This window comes from Ammospiza nelsoni, chromosome 3, assembly GCF_027579445.1.
Source record: "Ammospiza nelsoni isolate bAmmNel1 chromosome 3, bAmmNel1.pri, whole genome shotgun sequence".
NCBI lineage: Eukaryota > Metazoa > Chordata > Aves > Passeriformes > Passerellidae > Ammospiza > Ammospiza nelsoni.
Window position 1 is genome coordinate 21612787 of NC_080635.1, and position 22310 is coordinate 21635096.

Here is a 22310-nt window from a genome sequence, read left to right on the forward strand (position 1 = left end):
GTGGGACATTCCACAGGATTTGAGCTTTCCTCAGCTGAGCACGTTTGGGATTTCAAGCTAGTGTGTCCTAACTGGGGAGTAAGAAGAGCCTGGAAAATGTTTCCACAGTAGCTATCTCAGGGATGTGGCTTTACAATACAAGATTGTAATCCTTGCTCTCCAGCTTTTACAATGAGATATGAATAATAGGCATAGGAATAATGTGTAAATAAAAAATGTGTACCTAGCTAAGGAAGGTTAAAATTAAAATAGTTTTACTAAAATAAAAAGGAACAGTGAAATCCGTTAATCAGGAATGGATGTTTATGTGGTCTTGTGAATTGGTCAGGATGAAACCTAACTCTTGAGGAATGAATTTTGAGTCAAAGAAGTATGAGACTTTGGGACAATCAAAGGCAAAAAGTTTTACTGTGTAACAATTAAGGGTGTAAGAGCATAACCGAGAGACACTGTTACTAAACGTGAAGGCAAATAAACTTGATAATCTTTTCTGTTAAAACATAATTATCTTTAAAAGCCTTAATGCGCTTTGGAGCTGTCCCTTTTCCAAAAGAGGAACCATTTTCAAGCATGTAAAATCTTTAGAAATTTCTTGAAATCATTGCAAACTGAAATGATGAAAGATCCTTTTGTTTCACATTTGTGCCAAAGGATTTTTCTTCTTGAATAGAACTCTTCGACACAGTCCAATACATAACTGTTGTGTTTTCATGCTCCCATATGTTAAATGGTTTTGTGCTACGCTCTTTATTTCCCAAGATGGGACCTGGAAGTTCCCTGAATTCTTCTGAAGTGCTTAAGTCTCAAAAGGAATGAGAATTTCATAGAATAGCCTGGGTTGGAAGGGACCTGCTGTGGACAGGGTCACCTTTCACTGGACTAAGTTGCTCACAGCTCTGTCCAGCCTGGCCTTTGAGTGCTTCAGGATCGGGGTGTCCACAACTTCTCTGGAAAACCAGTTCCAGTGTCTCACTACTCTCTCAGTAAAGAATTTATTCCTTTATAAGTAATTTGGAAAACTGGAGATATTTACTGCTGAACAAGTAGTTTCTAAAACACATCAGCATTTGTTGGCCAGCTGGAAGCCAAGTTATTTTGTCCATGTGCCATTATGTCAAAGTCTTTGCTGTTGTTCTTGGTGCAGACTAACAGCTTATGGTGCTTCCTGGAAAGAGTTATTTGTGATCCTGGGTTTATTTGTTGCTTTTTATGACTTGCACTTGTGTTTAATGACTTCACAAAATTATTTAAATTTTGTCACTCTCAACATTACCGAATCACATAAGCATTCTTAGTTATTAATTAATATGTTAGAATTTGCTGCTGTCTTGGAAGATAGATGTTTTTTTCAGTTAAAGGGCCAGTTGCACGTGTGGAAAGCCATCTATTGCTAATTTACACAATTTGGTACATGAGCACTTTTTGTCTTGATTGAGTTGCCTGAAGTACCTAAGGGTACTTCATTTGTGGCATATTTTTTTTCCTGAAATATTTTTAAGTAAGTGCAGTGTGGGGTGGGGTTTGCAAATCTATGAAAAGCTGCAGCACTAGTATAATACCCTTCCAGAGAAAGTTGTACATTAGTGATGGCTCTTTGAGAGTCAATATAATTAAGTGATTGGTGCTTTATAAATAAAGAGAGCAGAATATTCTGTACTAAAAGTTGAATATGAGTTGTTGCTTGCTTTCAGGAAATGGTGGAAGGCAGAGAAGTGCTAGTGATGTCTGTTGGAGCAGGCCTGATGGTGCAATCTTGACACTTAGCATATAAATTAGATGTTTGGGATTTTTTGGTGGAAATCAGAAGGGGACATGGTTGTATTTGGTGGTAAAGATTCACAGTCCCAAGGAGTTTATCTTCTAATTAGATATTAAGTTACTATGAGTTAATATAATAGATTGTGAGAAAGAAGATGAAAAAACAGAGTAAGGGGATGAGTAATGAGCTGAAGTGTTTGTATAGTGTACCTACATAAACGACGTGGTGATTGGAATTCTTTGGAAGTTTTTCATTTGGAAACTCTCTCAGCAGGTTTTTGTTGTTGTGCTGCTAACAATCCCTTGCTACAATTTTGTTGGGTCATTTTCCTTTGAATATAGCAATGAGATAACTATTGTGTCAATTATTTTCCTGAGAAAGCATATGAGATTCCTTGCCCAAGTCAGATGAGTGCTTAGCAAGACAGGACGTTGTCATTTCTGGTCCTTACAGGAGCTGCCTGAAACCAGAGAGAATGGAAATAGGGAGGAAGAGGGGAACAAGAAGAGTGTGTGGCTCTTTTGCAGTAAATCTGAATATAATAAGAATGTTAAGATAGTTACAGATAAAATAAAATATTGCAGCTATTACTACTCTGTTATTTTTGACCTGGGATGTATTCTGACAATGAAATGGGAAAGCATGTTTTGTTATATCTTCAGTTTTGGTTGGGTTTTTGGTTTTGGTTTTTTTGACTGTACTAATTATGTTTTTGTACTTTTTTTAGTAACTTCTCTCAAATTCTGTGCTGAAAGTGGCACTGTAGTGTTGTATATTATCTTTCAATGACTACCCATTAAATTTGATCAAAGCAAGTGAGTGTTCTTATTGTGCATGCAAACAGGGTCATTCTTTATTCTTTCTGCCTCATGCATTGATTGTGCTCTCAGGACTTATGCAGGTGGTTATTAGAAACTGGAGGGTACCAACCACTATAGTTGGTTAGTGTGGGAAATTCCAACCACCCCACATAACTAATAATTGTAGTGATATGCAAATATTGATTTTAATGATAGTCACTACAGCTCACAATTCTCTTGCTGATGTGTGGGTTAGAAAATTATTTAGTTTTTTTTGTGTTACCTCTGAGGTCAGAGAGATGAAAAGGCAGGTTGATCCTTCCTCTCCCTCTGCTCCACCTTTTTCTTTTGGAAAGTGAGTATATGGATTTAAAACAGATATGTGGGATTTTATTTTAGTTTTCTTCCTTTGTTCTGTTTTAGCACGAAAAATGCAGAATTATTTTTCTGTCTACCTTTTACTTTAATATGATGACTTGAGGGAATCCTGTACCCTCAAAAAACGATCTTTTTATTTCTCTTTTTGTGCTTTTCACTCTTCTGGGTCTAGAGATGAGAACAGGACCAAATCCTGAATTAAGGGTTTTTTCCATCAGTTGAGTTCTGTAATTTCTAAGCTTAGCTTTATATTTGTAAGAAATAAGTGTTTTCAGTGAGTAGTTATTGGAATATTGAAATAAGAAACATTTAATCTTTAAATTAAAATCAGGGAACTGGAATTACAGGACAGATTGGAATATAACCTGATCAAGCAAATTTGTAAGAAAACAATTTCAGGTTTTGCTGTAGGTTTAAATGGAGTAAATTGTGTCCTTACTGGGTTTGTCTTGTAAATTGAGATCAATGAAATTCATCCAGCAACAGCATGAAATCAATTGTAAAATAATGTATAATTCCCTCCCTATATTGTAAATTGTACTTTGTTTGACATTAGTCACTGAGTTTTCTGTGCACTGGGGTGCATTTTCTTGTAACACATTTCCACATAATGCTTGTGGATCTGTTTCTAATGTATTTGAGAGCGATCTGTTTTTCATGTCCACAATTGCCTACATTTGATCTTATGCAAATCATGCAATCAAGCAAATGGAAAGCAAGGCATTGTTGCTAGAGGACCTTGACAAACAGTGGCTTTGTAGTTTTAAGAACCTCCTCCCTCTTTCAAATTCACGTTTGTATCCATAGCTGTTTGAATCCAGTGATCCATTATGAAATACTTTGAACTTGAAAAAGGAAAATATATCCCAAATTAGGTTGTGATGAGTAATTGCAGTGATTATGATGTAATATGATTTTTATTGTTCAGTTTGTCATTTTCTGCTTCTAACCTCTTAGAAATACTGCCTTCCCTATATTTGCTGGCTCATCCAAACTTTGAAGTCTATGGAGAGATTTTAATGATGGCAAAGCTCCTACCTTGAATGACATTGCTAAGCCTTGAATTTCTTTGTTTTTTTCTCCTGCTTACACAAACGAAATTTTTATTTTTAGCCTTTATCCTACCTAAATCTTTGAGATTCCATTGAAACTTTCTATTTAGTAGTCAAAATACTTTGGTGTTAGTAAATCAAGATGAGGAATAAAGATTTTCTTTGAATCTGGTGACATACTGCTTTTTAAACATATTTTATTTTTCAACTATTTTTAAACTCTCCTATCCTTTCCTTCACTTCCAGTATTTTTATCATCTGATCTCAAATGATCTCTGTGCTCATATGTACTGTGTTTCCATTCCTTGCCTTTTTTTTTTTTTTTTAAACTTTACATGTTTCCCTGTCTTTTCTTCTTGCTTTTTCCATTCTTGGTACTGAGACACACAAGGTAACTTATACTCAATTGTTTTTATCAGGGAGGGAAATACAACATTTTCCCATCTTCCATTCTCTGAATCCTTGAAAAATTTCTTCCCTCTTCAAATTACACAAGCTATTTCCACAAACATAGGCCTGGCAGTAGTCTCATCAGCTACAGTCTGCATCAAACCCTGCACTGACAAGGAAAAGAGTGATCCACCAAAAACACATGGAAAAGGAAAAATCAACTTTTTGTTTTCCCTTTCCTTGGTTTATACTCACTCTTCTTGGTGAAACCCTACCGTGTACTTTCAACTTTGAGAGAAGAAAGCATAATCAGTATCTAGGAGGTTATGAATTATACAGGTTCCATGATTAGCTTTCATCTATTCATTTTAGGATTGCTGAAAGTAAAATCCTTCTGGTCACTTGTTTGCCCACCCACAACATGAAATATGTAATACTTGTGTCACAGACTTTGAGCTCCATCTGCACTTTTGTGGCTTCTCTTATGGCAGCTGCAGGGAATAAGGGACCCAGGAAGGTGTAAGGGAGGCAGTGCAGTACATGAAGTTTCCCTGTGTGCTGAGCCAGCCTGAGCACCTGCTCTGGAGTGTGCTTTCCCCCTCTCACTGACTTAAGCACTGCTTAACCCTGGTAGAATCAGTCCCATTATGTTGATTAAACATGTCACTGTTAAAGGCATTCACTTGATGATTTTTTTTTTTTAGCTGCTGCATTTTTTTTTTTAACTCACACTCTGCCATGTGCTCCATAGAACAATACCAATGAGTGTTACAGTATTTTCAATAAAAATGCACAAGTTCATTGTCTTCTTATGCAGAGTGGAGCAAATCAGAAGAAATTTCATTCCTGCAGGGACTGAAGGTGTTATATGAGGGGAAAACTAGTGAGAGAGAAGTTGGGTCTATAACATTTCTGCTTTGATGGCGTCTTTGTCATCCAACCAGAATTTTTAAATTTGTGCTCAGAGATATGTTGTAAAAAATATAGTTCAATACTTTTGGGTTCTGAAAACGCTACTTTTTATTATGTCTTACAAAAACACATAACTTTTCTGACATATTGAAAATTTGTGTCTATTGAACAAACACTTTACCTGTATATCTTATGCTGTTGCCAAAACCTCAACTGTAAATTCCTTCTTAAAAGGAAAATTTGCTTGTTTAAGTCTAAGAAATGTATTTTAATAAAAAAAGAGATCAGAAAATGCTAGAAAATTATGTCTGCATTACTTTCATGCTATAATTTTTCTATTAAACATTCCTTTATTAATATAGGGAAGAATATATTAACTTTTAGAATATTTATTCAACAAAAATTATACATTTTATTCACCATTTTCTGCAGTAATTGAAACTCAATATAGCTTCAAAATTAATACCCATTGAGCAGTTGTTTTCCTATAGCATTAGATGGGTTGTCTTTACTGAAATATATTTTATGAGTGTTTGGTGTTCATGCAGCTGAAGACGAACAGGCAAAGACAGAATGGATCAGTATGAGTAGTGACAACTCTGAGCTTCCTTTGTGTTCGTGCTTGTAGGGAAGTCTGCAAGGAGTGAATTGTATGTATTGATGCTTGTCATTCTTGTTTCATACAGCACATCTTAAAAATATATATAATGCAGCTGTGTTAAAGAACCTGTACTTGTTTTTCCATTAATTTAATTTGATTTGATTTAATAATTTCAAATGTGTTCATTTGCCACTGTAGCACATTGATGTAGTATGTAGCACCTGAAAATCTCATTTCTCTTTTGTTTTTTTGGCTTGGTTGGTGTACATTCTGGGGTAAATGAAGTACAGTGGGGTTATCTCAGCCAAAGCACACCCCACAGATCTATGGGTAGTCAAAATTTGCAGCTGTCTACTACTAAAGAGCCAGTACCTATTCTTCTGGGGCAAACCCGAAACTTTTAAGACACACAGGTCCCCTTTCCTCTTGATTTTCCAAACTCACTAGAGTCTGAAAACTATAGGAAAACAAGTTAAAATGAATACACCACATAAATTCCTATTCTTTTCTTGCCCTAGATTTGGCAGTTTTCACACCACACCAGTTCCTGCTCACTGCCTGCACGCTTGCTGGCTGTACAAACAGTTCCCAGGTCACCTTGTTTACAGCACAGCTGCCACCATCTCACGTAGATGCCCCGGTCCTGACAGTTTTGGATTCTAGAACAATACATGTACAGTAAGTAAGGATTTCTTCTTTCCCAACAACACAATAGTGCATCAGTTTATTCAAGAATTCCAGTGAGTTCAATCAGGGGAAGGGTTTGTGACATAAAATTAAATTTATTATGATTAAATGCATAGAAGTGATTAGTTTAGTGGTTCTGTGAACCTTCTGATTATCACTTGCCAACTTAATTTCCATTTTGTCTTTACGCAATCAGTATAACCTACATATGGGCATAGCCTCTGCAAACTTCAGTGCAGGAAATGTTCTGGTGTTATGCCCCTTTTGTAGCCCCTGCTTTGTGTGTAATCATTTATCTGCTGAGTACAAATACTGCATTAGAGGTATGGCTTAGATTTATTTTTATGATTGCACAACTGGGTTTTCAGATTCTCAAAATAGACTCCATGAAGTCCTCTAAACAAAGCCTTACATTTTTCAGCATGGTCTGAATCTTTATTTGGTCTGGTCATAATCATATTTTGCTTCTATTTGCAGATGGAAAGAACCAGTAGAAGTAAATGGAATCCTAGATCGCTATATAATTTATATGGCCACCAATGAGCAGAATTTTACAAAGTGGAATGTAATCTATAACAGCACAGAACTTTTTCTGGATTTTACTATTCCGCAGCTTTTCCCGGGTACTGAATACCTCATAAAACTAGCTGTAAGTTTTAAAGATGTGTAGTAGAGGTGTAAAATGGTGAAAATGATTCTGACTTTGTTAGCATCTTAATATTTAATGGTTCTTGTGTCCACTTTGTTTAACCTCTTTGTTTTGAAGCTAAGGTGGGTGAGCAAAGTAGGTTTTTTTGTTTCAAAACAGATTCACAAAAATGTGTATGTAATTTAAATACAGGTTTTCTTCAAGGATAAGTTGGATAACTAATAAAGAATTGAGCAGAAATATATGAAATGCTTTAAAAAAATTTCCTTGGACCCAACTTGCAAGAAAACATTGAAGGTTTTTAAAAGTGTCAACCTTTCACATTTTGTACTGTATAATTTGTTCTTTCATCCTTTCCTTCTGTATGTAGAAGGAAATAGCAGAGAAGCAGAGTTCAGTGTAGAGCAGCAGTTTGTGTATTCAAAACATTTTAAAAGACATTAGTGTTTTCATTGCATTTCTTTATCATTGGTTTTATTTTGTGATGAAATAGAGCAGCTTCTTCACTAACAAAACAGGAAAATATGTGGATAAAAGGAGAAGATTGTCCCTTGTTTTGAGCACATTGTTCATTTTATAACAATACCTATATAAGGATATTTGCTTTGATAAATGCCATAGAAAAATATTCTGCTCTTGATTATGAATAAATTTACATTTATGTAGACTAGATATGCATTCATTTTTTCTTAACATGCTCTTGAATGTTCTAAATATTATACTACAAAAAATAATCTACCTTCAGGTAATGATAAGGATCTGACTTGAACCTGAAAAAAAACCAAGGATATTCAGTCTAATTAAAGCTTAGATTCATGTTGAAATTAATTCATTTGTGCCTAGATATTTCAGCATAGTAAATTGCTTAGCATATATAATAGCACCATGTCCAAAACTAAGGCAGTACTTCAACAAGCATTTTATGCCTTGTTTTTTTATTTATTCTTTACAAAAGAATTTGTGCTGTCCCTCACTGTGCCACAGCTTTTTCTCTGCTCCTGCCCAGTTTCTGTGCATGGGGGCACAAGGAAAGAGCATCAGGGAAGAATTAACAGCTACAGTCCAGAGAGCACCTGGGAATGCTTTTGGTGTCTCTGCCTTGGGATACGGGAGGAGGTGTTGTGTGCATCTTGGCTTTGCTTCATCAGCGTGCACAGATTTCCTAGATGTTACCAAATAAATTTTTAGGAACCATTTCTTCTCTATATTTTATTTTTCAGTCCTTTGTAAATTTTTAATCCTCCTTAATATTTGCATTTAATCAGAAAGTAGCAAAAGATAATTTCTTCTAGTGACAAAGATAACCAGATTTACCTGGATAAAATGCGGTAGTCTGTGATAGGTGAGTTAGAAGATCTAAATGTCCTTGCAGCTTTGAAAATGATAAAAGTGCACGAAATGTTCAATATCTTTGAGGTGCAATAGCTTTCTTAAAACATTTGGGTCCATCATATACAGAACTATTTAGACTGGTTTGAGAGAAATGTACTATTACAGGCTTACAAGTTATGAAGATTAAACATGGCCAAATGTTACTTGTTTATGAAAGGAAAAAACTCTGAATATAAAATAACCCCAACAAAAACCAAATCCACAAAAAAATTCAAATCAAGCATACACACCTGGAAAAAATTTAGTTATTTAGCATTTCATATATTATTTAACTGAATTTCAATAAAACTTAAGAATAAAAATACCCCAAACAATCATCAACAGTGAAAGATGTAACTAAATTGTTCCTCTTTTTTTTTTGTTAGAATGAAATATTTCTATCAGTTAGAACCTTTTCCTTGTTTGACAGTTACTATTAACTTTGGTTTGTATCTACTCAAAAATTGGTTTTGGTTTCTGTGTTGAGTTATCAAAAATTGCATCTTGACCAGTGGAAGCAGGAGCTTCACAAGCGGAACTTTCAACACCTCACAGGCTGTTGCCTTTAACTTTTTTATGAAAGGTTAATGTTGCTACACTGAAGAGAGGTAGAAAATATTTATTTTTGCATGGTGTTACCAGTTTTCAGAATTGATTACTGCCATTTAATATGCAGCAATTTTATTCATAAATGAGTACAACAGGTTTTGTAAGCAAATTAATGCTTCTTTCCTAAAAGTCAGCCAAGAAGACATAGGGTCATGTCTCCATGGATTAGTGCAAAGGAACTTGCTTTTGTTCTGTTCATGCTCTAAGCTGGGTGAGTGAGAGCCAGGCCAGTCTGAAAGCAAATGGAAAGTTGGAAGGTTGCCTTTAGTAGCCAGGGTGTCACTCTTCTTTGTGACTGAAGTGCTTTTGTGATTGGACTGTTAAGCCAATATCTCCTCAGGATGCTGCAGGGTGAGTAAGCTGGCTCAGGTCCTGGGGGGAGTGTTGCTGTGTGGTGTCATTGGATGTGCTTTGCATCTGTCCTTTGGCTGTCTAGTTCCTGCACTATTTTTGCAAATTTCACCTGAAATCTGTTTCTCAGAGTGACAAAATGGGAACTCAATCTGGGTGGAGATTTTCATGGTTTTGAGAATCACTGGATGTGATAGCCAGATGTCCAGTCCATTTGGATACACTAATCTAAAATCCCCCTACCTAAAATGCAGATGAGCTCTCTTTTGCTGATTTTCATTAGAAGAACCAGAAACTTCATGTCCCAGCAAATTTCAGAGATTCAAAAATTGAGCTGTGTGAAATTCAAGAAATAAATTAATGGAAAGGCCGCTGTTACCAAGCCCTTAAATGAAACACTCTCCGCTGCTGAAGTAGGCCTGGTGGAAATTAATTAGTTAGTCAGTAAGGAATAAATGAAAAAGAGGCCTTCCAGAACTGCTCTTTTTGGCTTCTTTATGAAGCCAGTGGAAGTGGAATCATTCAAAGATTACTCCGCTTCTCCTGGAAGGATAACTTTCTGAAATATTTTACTTAGCAAAATGCTAATAGTTACTTGAGCATCCATCTGAACTGATGGTGGGTTTTGGGTTATTTAATAAACATTATCGTGTTTAGAGTAAATGCCATTTTTTGGATGTTCCCAAAACTGAGATTGCATTCTATCATCTTTACTTGGTAGTTCAGACTGAACATGGAGTCATTCCTTAGTTGTATTGGGAATGTAATTTCTAGTGATATCAAAATAATCTTTATGTATAAAAGAGCCTCTTATTTACAAACAATACTTTTTTTTACCCTTGGGGTTAGTATACAGTTTTGGAGAGCATAGGGAATGTGTTTGCTCTCTGATTTGAAAAGCAATGGGGAATGGGAAACTGAAGCTAATCCTTTCAAATAAAATATAACAGATTGAGAGAAACATTTTGTTCCTGGAGATCTGAAGAGGAAGATTCTTTGCTGATGATCTACTTGTCCACTTTAGTACATGAACAACTTAGAAAAACAGATAATAAACCCATAAGTTTTATGTATGTCCAAATGTAAATATTTGTTGAATTCGGGTTTTTATTAATTTTATTATTAAACAAAACCCTAAAAATAAGCAATAACCTAACACAAAGATGTTTCAATCCAGTAGCAATATATACATATGTATATATTTGTATGTTTTTTAATGTGTGTAGTCTTGTCATCAGCATTAGTGCAAATAATTGGCAAAGCATCACATGGACCACAACTGTGTACATGTAAAACTTTAAAAGGCTGTTATATAGAGTGATATGCAGTTTTGCCTGCACATTGTATTATTTCATATCCCAAACAAAATACAAAAATTGTGTGGTTAACATTTTGTTCTCTGGCAGCTTAAATACAAATTACTTTATTCTCCATAAACATGTAATAATAACAACTAATACACACTGGTTTATAATAGGGTGGTTTTTCACTATTATAAGTGCACATGCTCTGAGTGCTGTTGTGAAGTACAGAAGAATGTTTTAGCTATAGTATGCCTAAAAACTTAAGTATCATGAGTTATTATACATCCTCTTGTTATTTAAGAAAAAAGGTAAACAAATCTATGCTAAGAAAAGGGTCTTACATGAAAATCACAGGCTTACTAAGTTGAGATGTGGAAGAATAATGAGACTTAGGCAAAAAAAAATTGCTAAAATTATTGCTACTACCTTGAAAGGTGTTTATTTGTTCTGATTAATATTTTAAGGCTTGCACTGGAGGTGGGTGTTCTGTAAGCGAAGCCAGCACAGCTATAACAGATGAGAGTACACCAGAAGGGGTTCCTGCTCCAAAAGCCCAGTCATATGCATCTGACTCCTTTAACATCTCCTGGACTAAGCCTGAGTATCCGAATGGTAAGTGAACTCTTTTAGCCTCAAGTTAAAAAGATGATTAGTAAAGGTAAATTAATATTCTAAATGGCAGCTTATATGTGGTGCTTAATTTTTAATGATCATTTTAGCACATAAAATACCTGAGATAGTATCATTGTCTGCAGCTGGGAGATTGTGGTTTTCAGCCCAACGTACTCTTTCAGTGGCTCAAAAGTGCTCCCTTTTGATAGTTCTTGTGTACTGCATCTCATTGTTCAATGTTTTCCAGGGCAACTGAGCTGAGGAACAGGCATTCTTGGAGAATATCGGTCTAGGATGTTTATTTCACCCTCCAATAAAACATTAATTTCTTTTACAATAATTGATATGTAATAATAATTAGATTTGTGTTCTGCATGCTCATCATATAGTTGTATTTTTCTATGGCTATGAAAGTTAAACAATATATTTTCTTTTGTTTAGAAATGTTTTCCATTTTGAAATGTCCGTGTGTAAAACTTCTGGACAAATGTTACTTTTCTAGTGGGGTTGCACGGTATCATTTACCTTGGAATTTGGTCTGATTTTAGCAGTTTAAATCACTGCTACATGCATGATAATAAAATCAGAGTGATGCTATGTAGGAATCACTAAATTTGAAATATCAGAAATGTTTTTCTTTATTGGCTTATGATATTATTTCAATATATAGAATTATTTCTCCCAATGGTTTCACATAAATTTCATTTTTCCTGCAAGTTTTTTTCCCACATTCAGTTGTGATAAAGCACATCCTACTTGTTCAACTTCACTAAAGACATTTTAAATGATTCCCCCAGAAGTGGTGATTGTGTTCTGTAAGGTCTTACATTAAATTTAGAAAGAAATAAGAATATGTCACCTGTTAAATAATGTATTTGATAATTTATGGTTCTTTGGAAGTCATTGTGGAAGATTTTGCTTCCTAGTCCCTTAGAAACTTTCTAACTCTGTTTCTAAAATCTCATCAGCATGTGTAACAAAGGCAAGGAGGCAGGAGAAAGGGGAAGGGTAAGGGATGGGAGGAAATGGTGAGGATGGTCATGTATGTGGCTTAGTGCTAAAGTCTGAATAATTTTCCCTGAAATAGGACCTTTTATTTGTAGTTAGTTTCAGGGCCTGATCTTGTTATCCTTGCATTGTGGAAAAAAATCCAAACCATTTAGAGAGTGCTTTAACTAATCAAGGAAATATAAATATATATGTCCATATACATATTTATACATGCATATCAGCAGCACACAATAAAGATCTAGAGTTTAAGAAATAAATTTTAGAAGCTTCCTTTAAAAGAACTAATAGCCAGGATGCATAACTGAATTTGGGTATTGTAGCTTGTTAATACAGCATTTACAGTGTACAGCTTGGCTCTCCTTTTAACTACAATAAACACCTTGCTAGGGAACTGCTGAGGATGTTGGTGCACCCTCAGCAAGTTTGCAGATGTTTCCAAATTGGGTGGGAGTGCAGAGCAGGAAGGCTCTGCAGAGGGACTTGGACAGGCTGGATCAGTGGGCTGAGGCCAATGGTGTGAGGTTCAACAAGGCCCAGCCTGGGTGCTGCCCTTGGGTCACAACAACACCAGGCAGTGCCGCAGGCTGGGAAGCTGCTGAGGGGAAAAACACCTGGGGGTGCTGGTCAGCAGTGGCTGAGCTGCAAGAGCCAGTGTGTGCCCAGGTGGCCAAGAAAGCCAATGGCATCCTGGCCTGGATCATCACTGGTGTGGCCAGCAGGACCAGGGTGGTGATTGTTCTCCTGTACTCAGCACTGGTGAGGCCACACCTCCAATCCTGTCCTTAGTTCCAGACCTCTCACTATAAAAAAAGACATTGAGGTGCTAGGCTGAGTCCAGAGAAGGGTAACGGGGTTGGGAAAGATGCTGGAGTGCAAGTCAGATGACGGGCAGCTGAGGGAGCTGGGGGTGTTCAGCCTGGAGAAAAGGAGGCTGGGGTGAGATGTTATCTCTCTCTACAGCTGCCTGAAAGGAGGGTGTAGCCAGGTGGGGGTCAGTCTCTTCTCCCAAGGAACAAGCAATAGCACAAGAGGAAATGGCCTCAAGTCATACCACAGAGGTTCAGATTGTGTATAAGGAAAAATTCCTTCATGAAAAGGGTTCCCAAGCATTGGAACAGGCTGCCCAGGGAAGCAGTTGAGTCACCATCCCTGAAGGTATTTAGAAGATGCAAAGATGTGGGACTTTGGGACATGGTTTAGGGGTGGATTTAGCAGTGCTGGGTTACCAGTTATATGGACTCAATGATCTTCAAGGTCTTTTCCAACCTAAATGATTCTGTGATTTATCTAATAACATATTTTCTCATTCTTCAATTTTATATTTCCATCCTTTCTCCATTTTCTTGAAAAGAATTTTTAAAAAACTCAACAGCAAATAAGCTCTAAAAGTTTTGACTGAGCAAGTGCTTAATCAGGATGGTTCACGTTGTTCAGTGACTTTGTTTTGCTTGTTCTCAGCACATCTTTTGGGCTGCCTTTTCGCCATATCATCTATAATGTCTGTGTCAGTGTTTTAAAACTGTGTAAAAGACTGAAAAATATCACAGTTGAGAAAAATAAAATTTGAGAAAGACCAGCAGAAGGTACTTAGGTACTTTCCCTAAAACTTTCTTTCTTCAGCATTCTACTGGTGCATTCTTTATTTTTTTTTTTTCCAAAAGCTTAGAAACTGTTTCGTGCTTTGAACTGAGTTGGATCAAACTTGGTGTGTTTCAGGCTGCTAAGCAGTGCTTTTCAAAAATACTGAACTTGGCTTTGTTTCAGGTGGAAACCTCAGAATTGCAAAGATTTGCATATCATAGATTGTCATCTCCTTATTAGATCTCTGGGGCCATTCCTTTCTCTCCTGCCTCCTTTCGTTTGCTCCTGCTTGACAGATGCTACAGTTTATTTCCATGGGCTGAGGAGGCTTATCAGCTTCCAATGGGTGTGTGGGCTGGCTGGGGCTTGGCCAGCACAGACTTTGCTATGCTCCAGTGATATATACGGGGTCCAGCTGCTTGCTGTGAATTAGAAAAAAATTAAGGAGAATTAAAATGCTACCCTGGAGGTCAGAGGTGGCAAAAAGGATTAAAGCCTACATGGCTTCTTCTTAAAGATGACACAATGAGGGGAAACAAGCTTTGGGGTACAGGAACACCTAGGCCTGTGTTGTCCAGTTGTAGATATTGAACTTCGGGGCTATGGTTTTTTATTGAATTTAAGGCTTATTTACATTATATAGAGGGAAAAAATATTCAATGGAAAAATGGGAAATTATACATCTAATTTTCTGTTGAAAGTTGCTTCGGAAATATAGTTTATGTATCAAGTACAAAAGAGATTTTGAAAGATGGCATGTTGAATATATTTGAAATATCAACGTTTTATTTTGTCTTATTTTCAATCCAGCAATAAAATGGTTGATAGGACATGTCCCAGATTCTCCTACTCTACACATACATATCACATATGTATGTTGGTAATAGTCGTATAGGCAATATTGACCATTTAGATGAAGGCAGTGTAGGGAGAGGCTTGTGAAATCATGTGTCATCAGATATTCTGCTTTGACCTTTCATTATTCTAGTGGCCTTAATAAACAATGATCTCATTTTCAGAGCACATCCATATCGTTTGAGATCTGCTATTTTAAAATCCTTGAAAATTTTCCACTGAAAATTTTCCTTAGCTGATCAATCCTCAAAAACTTCATTTTGTGTTCATGTCATAGATAAAACCAAGTCTAAATCAGGATTCTATCTTCCAAGGCCATGTGGAATTTTAATGGAAAATAGTAGGTATAGTAAAAACTGATTTATAAAATTATTCAGTGAACTAAGCCAGTACTTGTTCTTGCAAATCCTTGTGCTTATGAGAGACGACTGGTGTTTGTAGTCAGTGAAATTGATATAGGTGAAAGTATGTTTGCTTAAGATTTGACCTGTAGATTGCAACTTAAGAGTAAAGTGCTTGTAGTACTTTGGATTCAAAACCTCTTTAGTGTCTTGAATATCATTGACACATTATATGGTCTCACCCAGAGAGGGGAAAGGAGCAAGAAGAAGATTTTATAACTTCAGTTAAAGTTTAATTTGCATTCTTGGATTTCTTTTCAATGGTGAAACATAATTGTAGTATAGATGATAGAGATTTTGTCTTCAGTGAAATCAAGATTTGACCTAGCTGCCTAGACTTCAAAACTATGAAGAAACTGCATCTCTTCATAGTGACCACGTGTTGCTCAGGAAGCCTTGTAAATCACAAAAATGTCCTATGGTCTTAAATATTTTATGCATGGCAAACTTCAGCAGTATCTAGCAAGTCTCAGGAAGTTTGTTAACTTTGGGCTAACTTTAAACTTTTTCTCTGTATGTTTTGGAAGCCTATACCGGTGAAACAGGGAAGCAGAATTACTCATCCCTCGTGAAAATAGTTACTGCCTAATTTAGAAAAATGGCTTCATATCTCAAAAATGGACTATTAGGTCATTTTTTTCTGAAATGTACTTTTTTTCCTTTCTTTTCATACTGTAGTTTTCTCCATCAGTGTCCTACATGGCAAAGGCAGAAGTAAAAACAAGAGGTAATGGATGAGATTTTTGGAGACTATTGTTCTCTGACTGTACTGGGAGAACTAACAAAAGGTCACAGAGCTGAGCAACAAACTGCTCCTCAAGTGGGGGTGCTGCACAGTGCTGTGGCTTTAGGAACTCTCTAAAACATTAATGCCAAGTGACCTGACTATGATTCATGCTGTTACCCTAAGTATTAAAATGAATTAATAGTGATTTATTAGGCACTGATCTGGGCTCTCTGGTGACCAGTGACAGGACCCGAGGGAACGGCATAAAGGTGTCTCAGGAGATTTAGGTTGGAGATAGGAAAAGGTTCCTTGCCCAGAGGGTGTTTGGCCACTGGAAGAGGCTCCCCAGAGAAGCGGTCACAGCACCAGCCTGACAGAGTTCAGGAAGTGTTTGTACAATGCTCTCAGGCACATGGTGTGATTCTTGGGGTTATCCTGTTGGTCCCTTCCAGCACAGGTGGTTTTAAGATTCTATTCTATGGTACCTTAAAGGGGTAAGTGCAACAGGTATAGTAGGTGCTTAGAGTTATCTCAGTGTTTGGCATTTTTTCCCTGTAAAACACATCCTTAATGCCAGCATTCACATTTTTCCTCTGAGAGGAACAAAATAGCTTAAAGTATATACCCACATATATAAGACTTGTTTATTTATTGCAGGAAAAATATCAACCATTCATGTTATTGCTTCACAATCAACTAGGCACAGAAAGACAAGGGATTTTTGCTTTAGAAACCTTGTCAAATGTGGTAAGATTGATAGTGTGAGATTTTCCAGGACCTCCCCCTGCACATCTCTGCTGTCTGAGCTGAGTTTAGCCTCTCACTTTTCTAGAAGAGAAAGGAATTGGAGTGTGTGAATCACTTTACCATACCCAGATCTTTAGCATATAAATCTGTTGAAGTGGAACTCTTCAAAGCTCAGCTGAAACAGTTGTGTGTACACTTTTATTTATGATGCACTTCTCTGTTTTGTGGAGGGGAAAATATTTTTTTCAATTTCACATTGAATCTTCCTCAATTAAATTTTTTAATTAATTAAATTAAAAATTTTTAAGGGAAGGAATGGTGAACTGAGCTATAGTTTTACAATAGATTTTGTTTTTATAATGGAAGGGTTATGAACTAAAAATCACTTCAAATGAATCCTATAACTTTGCATTATTTGGCTTAAGATTTCTCACTGAAATAACTTTTAAAAAGGGAGATTATTCAGAAGTAAGAAAGATGGCAGAATAACCCTGAGAAAAAGTACTGCTCTGCATGCTCAGTTTCCAAAGTCTAAGCAAATCTGTAAAACTAAGTTTTTAGTTCATTAAATTCAAAACACTGCAGGGTTTGTTATCCTACAATGCACCTTTGGAGGATCAGTTTTAGAATTCCTTATAAATGCAATAAGCAATCACTTGCAGCTTTAGTTAGTAATAGCCAGTTGTACAAGAATGACCATTCTTTCCTCTGTCTAAAAATCTTGCTAATGTTTGAGTTTCCAAAGATGTTTTCTTTCTGTAGATTAAATAGGCAAGGAGTAGTTTACTTCAGGAGTTTTTCTGCATATTGAGAAGGAAACAGTAATCATTATTATTTTGTCATTTCATTAAGAAAAGTGGGTAAAATTTTTCAACCACCCTACTCCTACCCCAAATTAATGAAGTATGTAGTTTGTTGGCAAAGCACTGAAAATTTGAAGTAATTGTCATGAAGAATGAGTATGAAAAAGCTGTTTTGTGTGACAAAATTATTTGTTACTGATTCATTGTAGTTATAGCAATGAGCTGTCCTTCTACATTTCGATTATTTTGAAGATTTTGTTTCTAAGTCTGAAGCTGTTAAGATGTGAGATGGTTTTTTGTATTGTTTGAAAAGCCATATGCAGAGTGTACTCTAAACCAGAATTATCTCAGTTTCCCTCATTCCAAGGTGGTGTTGGCAGCCACTCAGAAGCAAGTTTGTTAAGGGGTAATCTTTGGAATAGTGAAATTGTTTAAAGAGATGCAGTGCACTTGTGAGGTTTGCAATAGTTAAAGATGGGAGAGTATGTTTTTTTTGAGTTTTATCTGCCCAGTCATGCTAAACAATATCTGCTCAATTGTAAACAGTTTGAAATACTACTACTACTGCCTTGGTGTCTGTAGCATTTTTTTTCTTCTAAATTCTGTAGTGTTTTGGTTACTAAGTGCTCTCACATTGTTTTATAGGTATTATTACTAGCTATGGATTATACATGGATGGTGTTCTGCTGCAGAATTCATCACAGCTAAGTTGTTATGCTTATGGGCTTGCTCCTTGGAGTCTGCATTCCTTCAGAGTCCAGGCATGTACTGCAAAAGGTTGTGCTTTAGGTCCACTGGTGAGTACCTTAATTTACATTCTGGGAATGTAATAAATGTCAGAAGACAGCGAATATCAGAGTAAATGGTGATGATTCACTCTGGGCAGTACTAACCCATCTGGCAAAATGTGACATTTAAAAAAAAATCCTGTTTAAGAGCTGCTAAAGATTCAATAGGTCATTGTTAGGCACCATTCCAAAGTAGAACGTAGGTACTGTGAGGGAAGACAAAAACGGAGGCTGAAACACACATTATTGAAATTAAATGGAGTTAATATGTTTGAAAGGTGCAGGTGTGCTTTAACCAGATTTACAAGGATGTATATAAAGAAAGAGTTACTATTCCAGTAATGAGCAAATTTCTAGCTGCTGGACCAAAAGGACTAAAGTTAATTTGAGAATTGCAGAAGCTAGAAGTGGCAACAGGAGCAAGGAAAATATGGTAATTCGTAAATCTTTTGAATGCAAATATGTGATCAAAATATTATATTTGACAGATTTTAGCAGTCTTGTGTAACACCCCATTTTTTCAGGATTTGAGAATACAGGAATATTAAATTTAACAAATTTGTGAAAAATAGACCTCCTGAGGCTTTTTTATTTTGTTAAAGGTTTTTGGATATATAGCTGAACTGATATATCTAGTATGATTTCAAAGTATAGCTGATGAATAACTAGAATCCTGTCTACTGTGCTTGGTTTTGTTTTCAAGCATAGCTGAGAAAGGGGTCTGTGTTTATTCTGGGATTTAACTTTTTGTTTAATTCATCTTTATTTTTAGGCTTCTAAATTTGATTTAAAAAAAGAGGGAAGGAAAAAGAGGTTTGGGAGGCTTTTGTGTTTTTCTTTCTATTTTTTCTATCACAATTTATTTTTTATCAGGAAAGAACTTCCAGGCTTTATTTTTATGATGTAATTTGTTAGTCACATTTCCAATTTTATTTCCAAGATTGCTTTCATTCAAATGCCAGTAATGTTTTCTCTCTGCAGAAAACAACTAGACTTTATAACCATTAAACATTTTGTAGGTTGCTCTACTTTGAAGAATATTTATTCTTAAAAGCTTGAATGGCTTTTTGCCAGTTTTTCTTGTACATTTTTTACAACTTCACATATACCCCAAAAGCAAACCTTGTTTTAAGGTACTTGATGTGCAATAACCTAATCCCTTGTGTTGGTAGTGATGCTTAAGACAACTCATTACCAAACTTTGCATACAGATGAAAGATGTAAGTTTTCAGTTCTACTGTCCTATCAAATAGGCATCAAAAGGATAGAAGAGAACACCAGTAGTTACAGTTTAAAAAATATTTTAAGTAGTCTTTTTTGACATTTCCACTGAAATACAGACTGGTAATTTGACTTTTGGAACAATTCAAAGGGGTTGCTGTAGCTGATACTCATCTGCATCCCATGATCAGTACACAAACTTTTCCAGAGCCAGTGATCCATCTCAAATCACAGAAATTGAAGTACATCTTGATTTAGGCTCACCTAAGTGCTGCCAGGAAGTTAAAGCACTGGATCTTCATTTGATTTTTAAAAAAAGATTTTCATGTCAATTACGGAGTAAATCCAATACCTAAAAAAAAGAAGAAGAAAAAAAGAGAAACCCAGTGTTTTGCTTCTGCTCTAAATAGTATGGGAAACATTTCCCAGCAGTAAACTGATATGCTTCCAGCTATTTTTGTTGCTGATCTTGTGCTTAATGTGCCCTAATCGATCAGGGAACATCATGTGACATTCCCCTAAATATGGAATTTGTCCACCTTATATTCCTGAAAGTGGCTGTGAAGATCTTAATTAATTATGAGAGCATTAGCTGTTATCCTATTTCAAAACCATGGTTTTGTTCAGGTTAGGTAGTACTTGTTTGACTTCTTTTCTGTGACTATGATTTATTTTTAAGTGAGATGCAAATTGTTAAGTAAATTAAGAAAGGCTGCATTTTAATCTCTTCCTATTACACCCAAGATAGTGCTTTTGTCTGTTCTAATTGTTTGAGTGCTTTGTCCCTAAAGAAGGAAAAAAATTTTTATTTAGGGCAAGTGTAACCTGTAATAGATTCTTCGGAAAAATTGAAGAGAACTCAAGTTATGCTAGTTTTGAGATGTGTTACCTCTTGTAAATGTCTTATAAATAAGTAGAAATGTTCAACACTGAATATGTCGCATCTCAACCCACTGCTATTAAATTTAAATTTCAGGGTTTTAGTAATATGTATGCTTGTACTTTTCCCAATATTATTATCCTATTCTATGATTTCTATGTTTTGGTGTCACTTATATGATACAAGAGTCTTTTTTTATTAAGTTATTAGTAAAAACGTCTGAAAATACCATGGGGTGGTGTAGAATAATATTTAGAAAAATAAGTGTGAAAAAGGTTTTCTGTGCCATATGTTTATATAGCACATCTTAAAAAAAAAGCTGAAGACATAATACAGCTACTGCAACTGTTTAGCACATGATACAGATTGCTACAAATTTATATTATTTAAAGATTTTTTAAAATCTTTTTCAGTAGAAAAACATAATTATTATTAATTTCTTCACATTTTTCATGTTTCTGATTGGAGCACCTGCATTTAGGAGCACTTTATGGGAAATTACTTTGTTTAGAAAGCACAGTTTAGTCAAGTCCTTCCATAAGGATGTTTTTGACTAAAACCCAAATAATCAATGTGGCAGTGATCCAATAAATCTATGAAGTACTTGTTTATCTTTAAGCATGTGCTTTATCCTGTTGGCTTTACTGCAACTTATCACTTACTTTCAATATAAGAAAGTGTATAAATAGAGAAGCACGTATGGAGGTATTGATGCACATGGCACTTGTAAACAGTAAGCTGTCCAATCTTTACATCTGAAAAGTACAACATTCATGTTTCAAGGACAGAGAAAATATGTTTGGTTATTTAGATGACAGAGCAGGTGTGGCAGATTAAAAATAGCATTTATTAACACTCCCAAGAACCTGCAGCTGAGAGGCACTTACAGAGGTGTGAAACCATCTTATACCTTAGAAAACACCAAATAAATAATGTAGCAGAAACAAAATTGTCGCCATAAATAACATAATAACAAATTACTTTGTTCCATAGCACTGAATTTTTACTACAAGTTGTGAAATTTCAATAGTAAATATCTGTAATATTTAGTATTTATTTAGTTCTATGAGAAATCATTCATATTCAGTTCATTATCCAGCTCTTTAATATTTTATTTTCTCTTAAAGATTTACTTTTTATTGCAACTTAATTTTATTAGGTGAATGTGAAAGTTAATTTAGGGAGCAGCCAATATTCCAGAAAGGAATTTTTGTCTGTTAAATTTTGTCTGTAATAATTTACTGCAGTGTTTAAATGCATGTTCCTTGCAGTTGCTTTTTAAACGCAGAAAGAGAAAGTTATGTGGTCTTCTGTTGCTGTTTCCTTTCCTTACACTGAGATTGTACATCCACATGAGGTGGATATAAAAGTAATTAAATAATTTTAAAAATAATCTTTCATTCTTTTTCAATATTTGTTTCCTGTTCCTTACAGTAGTCTCTATTAAAAGAAGGTTAGTAGCTGAACAGCTTCAAACAAATGTAGATGAAAGGACAGCAACATGCTTAAAAATTAGGATGCTGACACTGTTAGTTACTTTTTCATAATTAAGAAATACCTTTTCTTAAACTTTGCATCTCTCATTCCTCCTCTGTGACTATGGCACCAAATTCTATCTCCTGTTGAATTTGCAGGTAGAAGCTCGGACCATGGAAGCTGCCCCTGAGGGAATGGTTGATGTATTTACTAGTGTTGATGGGTCCAAAGAAGTTCAATTAAAATGGCTTGCCCCAAATAAACCTAATGGAAAACTGACCTACACAGTCCTTGTCACTGGTCTGTTCTATGCTGATCAAGGTATAATTTTCCCTTCATAATAAG

The 22310-nt window shown here is 35.6% G+C and overlaps 1 protein-coding gene across 1 annotated transcript in view; it reads left to right on the plus strand.

Annotated features, from left to right (window-relative positions):
• The window catches only part of USH2A (usherin), a 372326-nt gene that overhangs the window by 178184 nt on the left and 171832 nt on the right, over positions 1–22310 (plus strand). The window contains exons 32-36 of the mRNA XM_059467734.1: positions 6411–6570; positions 7057–7228; positions 11328–11475; positions 18246–18397; positions 22124–22286. Of these exons, the coding sequence (XP_059323717.1) occupies positions 6411–6570; positions 7057–7228; positions 11328–11475; positions 18246–18397; positions 22124–22286 (795 nt within the window). The remainder of the gene's footprint in view (positions 1–6410; positions 6571–7056; positions 7229–11327; positions 11476–18245; positions 18398–22123; positions 22287–22310) is intronic.